Below are 7,463 nucleotides of genomic sequence, written 5' to 3' on the forward strand. Positions count from 1 at the left end.
AATAAGGCTATTTCCTATTATGATGACAGAAAGAACGAAGTTATGAAAGAACGAAGACGAGGTCTTCGTTCTTTCATAACTTTTTAGTTTGTAAAATGTTTATTTATGTTTTATCATAATAAGAAACATTAGTTAATGATTGTGAGGAGCTGAATGAGTGAAGCTTGAGTAGGCTGCAGTTCACTTACCGGCCAAAAGGGGTCAGTAATGAGAAGGACTTTCTGAGTCTTACACGTAGTCCCTTTAAGGGACATAGGCGTTTATCCTAATGTACGTGTGTCTACTGTCCGTTAACAACCTGCGCTACATCATGATTTAGGATAAGAACTGATGAGGGTAATACCATGGCAGAGGCTATCCTGGCCATCTTGACTGGGTCACCTCGATTGACAATGGGCATCCGCGCCCGGTCCATGATGTCGAGACAGGCGTCCAGAATCCCGAAGTTAAACTGAAACACAAAGAACTCCATCAGCAAAGACCACTGCATGTCTTGTGTTGCTATTGTTCGCAGCTACTTTTATTGTTGTTATCAATATTAGTTACAATAAACAAAATCTTATTTAGGTTTTTTTAATTTGAAACAAATCAGCATGTTCTTCATAATGGTTATCTAGGCCATTTTGTCACCGCTACTAAACTAAAACCGGATGGGTAGAGAAAACAGGTTTGGATCCAGTTCTTTTTGCCTTTCTCTGACAGTTTGTGAACTTTCCGCTCTGCTCTGAACTCAAGTGTCCCTCACCTGGCCAAAGTTCCAGTTTCGCTCGGCGATGTCGTCCCAGGTCCCATGGTAGATGACGCCTGACTCGTTGAGCACGCACTCATCCCTCTCTTCCTCGTCTTCCAGGAACACCGCATCCTCTGGGCGGGACCAGGAGGAATCATGGGAGATGGAGTTCAAATCGACCCAAGAGCTGTGCGTCAGTCTGTCAGCCAATCAATCCTTCCATGCATCGATCGATCCATCATTCATACATCCATCATCAGTCTTCTATCATCAATCCATATATCATCCATATATCATCCATCCATCATCCATCCATCCATCATCCATCCATCAGCAATCATCCATCCATCATCCATCCATAATCCATCCATCCATCCATCATCCATCCATCATCAATCATCCATCCATCATCCATCCATAATCCATCCATCATTCATCCATCCATCATTCATCCATCCATCATCCATCCATCCATCATCCATCCATCATCAATCATCCATCCATCATCCATCCATCATTCATCCATCCATCCATCATCCATCCCTCCCTCCCTCCTACCCTTCACCCAGGGGTTGTACAGGATGTAGAGGTCGCGGCTGTTGTCTGGACGGGTCCTGCGGATGCCGTAGGGCGTCACCACGGCGATGTACAGGCGGTAGCGCCCGACGATGGCGTCGGCGGTGGGTGTGATCCCCATGGTGACCTTGGTGCCGGCGGCCACCACCACGCGGCCCGCCCAAGGGCTCTGCCGCTCCGGGGTGGGGAACACCGGCATGTAGGTCTTCTTGCTGAACTGGGGGCTGGGGCCTGGGGAGGACGGCGGGAAGGAGGGGACGAGCAGTCGGCCAATCACAAGGGAGGCATGCGGTGGAGGATTAGCAAAGTGGGGGAGAAGGAAGGGCTTCGTCAAATCAATTATATGCAGTCGTTGCTTTGAATTATGTCGAATCGACTAACGATAGTGTAAACATTCATGGAAATTCATCCATGAATGTTTTTGTTTTTTTTGCCGGGTTCCCCAGAATTGAATAGGATGGAGGTGGATTGAAGCAGTAATCCCCCCCAACGTTCGCAAACGTCAGATGTCAAAATCCCACGGCATTCCCTCTTGCTATTGTACTGACCTAGTGGTGCATCACATTAGCCTGCAACGATTGCAGGCTTACGTCTTTTAGCACTCGCCTGACAGTTAGCACTGTGCTGACAGGGGACCTCTGTACCAAGGCTCACCCTGTACTGAACTGTAGTGTGGCCCAACCGTTTATGGACTACTGCAGCACATCACAAAGTCAACTTGAGTAATATAATAATATTATCACCCGGATATTATACTATATATACTAGGTTATTAGCAATGCTTCACACACAGCAGATTGTCAAAAAAAGTAGCACATACTTGCAACTACAAATCTAACTGGAAATTTCTTTATTTGGCAAATAATGGAGCAACACCTCGCATTACGTCGCGTAATTCATCGCTTACAAACTAAATCCTATAAATGCTACCAAATTATATTCGCAACCTAAATCAGGATTACATATAACGTAAAGGGGGTGGACAGATTATGTCCGTCTGCAACCAGGGCTGTCTCAGGGCCCCGGTCCACGGGTTGGGAACCACCACTTTGCTGGACTCTCTAATTGCACTGTTATGTCCCGCCACACTCACCAATGCCAAACTCCACAGCGAAATTGTCCTTGTCGGCGTCATAGGGCCGGTTGAAGGTGATCTCCACCTTGAACTCCTGGCCCCTGCGAACGATCAGGAAGTCGGTGTTGAAGCGGTCCGTGTGGTGCTGCTGGTGGTTGGTCTCGCCCCGTTTCTTCATCATGTCCACATTTACGATGTCCAGGTACTCTGCGGTGGAAAAATGCAGAAGAAAATACGGTTTTGTGTGACTGGGGGCAGTGTTGGTGGTGTAGGTAGCGGATGTAGTGGTGGTACGGGTGGTGGCAGTGTCAGGAGGGGATGACGGTGTCAAAATTCATTAATTGCACAGCCCTAGGTAGGGGTGTTGGAGATGTTGTTTTAGGCTGGTGGTGGTGGAGGCAAATAGGTTTCTAGAGGGCCGAAGGCAAAGTTATCGCCATGGCAGCTGCATCAGCAGCAGAAACGTTGTGGTTTGGGAAGAGCAAATGGCGGCCTTTCTTTTCCTTTGTAAAGAACCGTTGTCCTTTTGGGTCAATGTCCTTCAAACTGCTCTATCCATGTGGTTTCGTTTTTGTCGGTGTATTTTTAAACAGCTCTATCCCCTATCCTCAGGGGAGGCCAGTCATGTGTCAGGGAAGGGGGCCCGTGGACGTCTCCAGGGCTTATCGGCCGAGGAGCGGACAACACATGGACTTATCTCTGGTAAAGCAGGGCGTCTGTCAGCTCCTAACTATCAGGCTACTTCTCCTTCTCTGTACTTTCGTTCCACTAATAACCACTTCCCGTATATGCAGATAACTTTCCCTTTTTTAAATTGCAAACGTTTACAAATTTGTGTACTCACTCTCACACACACACACACACACACACACACACACACACACACACACACACACACACACACACACACACACTCACTCACTCACTCACCAGCCAGCGACGGGAAGCCCCTCGGCCCCGGAACCCCAAAAGACTCAAACTCGGGAAGCTCCTCCGTGTCCTCGTTGGAGTTGGCGACGGGGGCACCCACGCGGCCGTGGTACGTCGGCTTGGGAGGGGCACCGCCAGGAGGGGGCGGGGCCGAGCTGGCGACCACGACGGGGGGCACGGCGGCATCTGCGTCTGCCATGGCGGGCGTTAGCTGGAGATCAGGCCTTGAGATCGTTCCCTGACCAAAAACAAAACAGACCAGCGGTCAAATGGGGTGTGTGCGTGTGTGTGTGTGTTGTAAGTTTGGACTCGTACACCATCCCATAATAGGGGAGTCAACACAGAATCCAATTTTAAATCAGGTAAAGGTAAATTATTTGATGTAAAACAAACAAGGCGAAGCAAATGTCTAGGGACAATTGGATTACCTGCAAGGCACAATGCACAAGTGGAAAAGTACAAATGTGACCGAACAAAGCAGCAGCGTGCCGGCCTCAACCAAAACGGTGCCCCCTGAAGAAGAGTATTGTGTGAGTGCACGTCTCGCTATTGAAATGAGCGACTCGGCGTGCTTCATGGTAGGTGGCTGCTTGACCTTGCGAGGCTGTGAGGGAGACTTGATAAAAGCTGTGTGCAAAAAGCCATCTGCTTTAGGTTTGCACACAAAGCAAAAATGTCTTTGAGCATCGCCTTTGTGTGCGCGTGCACATGTGCTGTCATTTATGCAACAGGAATAGTATTCAAAATTTCCTTTTCATGGTCATGTAACTCAAGAATCAAAACTATCTTACGTGTTTTATTATGCATCTTAAACGATGGCGATGCTGTTGCTTATATACCCTGAATATTGTCAAAAAGCAGTGCCCTGAACGGAACATCTCAGATTCTCCCGGTACCACAGACCAGTGGAAAGATGACTTCATCTATAGGTATTCCCACTCCTGTCCTTCAGTTGAACAGAACCAACTGAACTGGACTGAACACATTCACAACAATGGTAAATTGTCATACAAAAGGGATTGGCATCATATATTCTTGCAGAATCAAATATGCACAGATGTTGGTGGGGAATGTTTTGAAGAACAGCTGTCAAGCAGCTGGCCCTCAGGATTATGCTTCTGAGAGTAAAGAAGAAGTGGTATTTTTTACTGGCTTTTCCCTGATCATTTACAAACTTTTCCTATTGGCGAGTCGGGTAATAAAGTCCTGTTATGTAATAATGGGACTTTTTTTTTGTGAAAAGGCTTCGGTCTAGTTTCTTTTCCCTTTTAAATTGCAAGAGGTAAAGAGACGGACGGCGGTTAAGGCAGATCTTCTCAAACGTGCTTCACATGACCGTCTTTCCACTAAGGGAAAGTATCAATGAAATGCGACAAAAATGAACGAAAACGGAAACCGGAACATTTTTGAATGAATAACGAAACTCAAGTGTTGAGTTTCGTTGAGTAAGTGTTGAGTAAGTGTTGTGGATTCTCACCGACACTGGCTGTGACAGAGGGGAGGAGAATGGGTCCTGGTGGGTCCTCTGGAGGCTGGGGGAGAGGCGCAGGCTGAACACCACCTCGGCTCCCACTTATATACACAGGAGGAGTGGGCTAGCCCTGTCCCTGTGTGTGTGTGTGTGTGTGTGTGTGTGTGTGTGTGTGTGTGTGTGTGTGTGTGTGTGTGTGTGTGTGTGTGTGTGTGTGTGTGTGTGTGCATGCGCTCTGGGGTAAATACATGTGGGATGGGCTTAGTTAGTGCGAGATGGGTATGTGCAAGAATACTAACCTTCATGAGTGTATGCGTGCACGCATATATGCATGTATCTTAATGAGTTTGTGTGTGTGTGTGTGCACAAACATGCATGTATTTTGGTGCACGTGTGTGTGTGTTTGCACAAACATGCATGTATTTTGGTGCACGTGTGTGTGTGTGTGTGTGTGCGTGCACGTCGGTCTGAGGTAGGAGGTAGGTGGGGAATCTACCGTCTCTATATAAGAGCTAAAAGCGACCCTTTCCAGCGATTCACATGTAATCAGCTGCAATGACCACTCTGTCTCTACAGCACTATGCAGTAGAGTTAAACCTGCACTATGTGACACTTTTCTACCCCCGCGACTCCATTAAAAAATATCGTAAAAAGTTTCTCAAGAATAAAACATGCCCATACACGCATCAATCCCTCCAGGGAAGATTTCTTTATAAATCAGTTAATTCTTGTCGGCCTTTGCCCTTTATAGTATGAAAAGGGTTTGGCTGTAACTACAACTACAGTTCAAGCTTCTAGAGGCTACTATTGGGAAAACATACATACTGCAGGTTTAATCTGTAATCTTTCCCATCCCCAACATTTACAAATAGAACATGAACAACGTACCATCGCCATGGAAATAGTCATTGGTCACATAACAGTTTGTCACATACGCTATAATAATAAATGGTGTGAAACCAACATCACCAATATGTTCCTTTCAAAACAAGGGATTGGTTGTATGATCCACACACACACAGAAAAAAATGAGCTCATTTTCATGATTCACCCCTTCCTAAGAAAACCACCTTTGCACAAATGTGTGTGTTTTTGTTAATGTGTGTTGGTTCATGAGTGTGTTATTCTGCCTGTTTGTTGGGAGTGTGTGTGCATGCATGTGCATGTCTGTTTGTTAATGTGTGTGTGTGTGTTGGTTCATGTGTGTGTGTTACTCTGCCTATGTTTGTTGGGAGTGTGTGTGCACATACATGTGTAAGTCTCCAATACGTGGTCAGAACACCGCTGGGCTGTTGGCAGGCGGCTGCATGCGGGACGCCACAGCCCCCCTGGTGAAGGCAGTCTGGCGGGCAGCACAGTGCAGGGATTGTTGTGGCACCCCTCGCCTTGCAGAACGTAGGGCTACACCCCGGAGAAGAGGGGGGCGCGCTATTACGCAATGAAACTGGATTTTTAACCGGCCATGCAGCGGAAAAAGGGTTGAAAGCTTTGTGCGAGTTCAGCCTGCATTCGCGATAGTTTTGATGAATGGAAACGTGTTACTGATCACGATGGATGCCGTTTTTGTCAGCGTTACTGAAATGAAAGTATAATGTAGACATGTGAGGGTTCTCGCCCAACCGGTTTTGGAACATTGTGCTCCTCACACGGGTCCCGTTCTCCAGTGCCTCTGAAAAAGTTACTTTGCCGTCCCGAGAACACGAGTCCCCGACACTGAGGGGGTACGCGAACCCCACAAGGTGGGTGGATTGCGATGTGGATAAATGTTCAAACTCAAGCCGAAACAGCTTGTTTCACCTCAGCTTTGCAAAGATGTGCGCCTTGTGTATTGAAATAAGGGGCCTGTTACAAAGGCTGGGTCGGGTTCTCTATAAACAAAATGCTAACACCTCAGTGCACCACTGGTCTTCATTGACATAACTCTTTCCGATTGGCTGAAATGGTGTCAGATGGTGACACAAGTCAAGGGAAATCTTTTTCCCTTCACTGGTTTCAACCCGCTTGTTTGAGTTCCTTTTCATGCACTAAGCCCCGCAGTGGAACTCACAGTGTTGCAACCATTGCTGAAATATGCAACACAAGAAAACATATAACTTCCTGTACTCTAGTGTTACTTCCTATGCATCTCCTTCTCTGTCTCTCTCATATTGAACTTTTTCTCAAAATGTACACCCTGCAAAAACAACACATTTCCAACCGAACGATGTTCTGAAATGTGAATAGCCGTTCCCGCTAAAACACACGATGTCCCTGCTGTGCTGCGTGAGTCATGTTATTCCAGGGCAACAAAATGATGACGCTCCCTTAAGCACAGGGGGGCCGCTCCAGCGCTGCGCCCCGGGCCTCGGACATGACACAGGAACCTGGTGGGCTGCGTGCCAGTGAATGAATCAACAAGGCTCATCTGCATGAAGGCCGTCATGTGTTGGCACCCATCATCGTCTCTCGATGTGGGTGTCAAAGTGTTTGCCTGAAAGTTTATGAAAGACTGCACGGACCCAGGTTTAGTCTTCCTGTTGTCGTGAAGATTTGTGAAAAACCACAAGATGAGGACATCTGGTGTTTTTCTTCACACACACACACACACACACACACACACACACTTTCATTAAAGTACGATGCAATCGCTGTGCTCCTTGGACGCGAAAAGGAACAAGTGACCCAAAAAGAGGAAGAGGAAG

At 47.2% G+C, this 7,463-nt stretch overlaps 1 protein-coding gene across 1 annotated transcript in view; it reads right to left on the reverse strand.

Moving 5' to 3' along the window:
- Nucleotides 1-4,846, reverse strand: part of f13a1b (coagulation factor XIII, A1 polypeptide b) — a 13,863-nt gene extending 9,017 nt beyond the window's left edge. Inside the window, exons 1-6 of the mRNA XM_079758447.1 lie at nucleotides 4,789-4,846; nucleotides 3,312-3,549; nucleotides 2,400-2,588; nucleotides 1,289-1,537; nucleotides 746-864; nucleotides 344-451 (exon numbers count right to left, since the gene is read on the reverse strand). Of these exons, the coding sequence (XP_079614573.1) occupies nucleotides 344-451; nucleotides 746-864; nucleotides 1,289-1,537; nucleotides 2,400-2,588; nucleotides 3,312-3,510 (864 nt within the window). The 5' untranslated portion in view covers nucleotides 3,511-3,549; nucleotides 4,789-4,846. The remainder of the gene's footprint in view (nucleotides 1-343; nucleotides 452-745; nucleotides 865-1,288; nucleotides 1,538-2,399; nucleotides 2,589-3,311; nucleotides 3,550-4,788) is intronic.
- Between the last annotated feature and the right edge of the window lie 2,617 nt (nucleotides 4,847-7,463).

Source organism: Pollachius pollachius (genome assembly GCF_949987615.1).
Source record: "Pollachius pollachius genome assembly, chromosome: 20".
Taxonomy (NCBI): domain Eukaryota; kingdom Metazoa; phylum Chordata; class Actinopteri; order Gadiformes; family Gadidae; genus Pollachius; species Pollachius pollachius.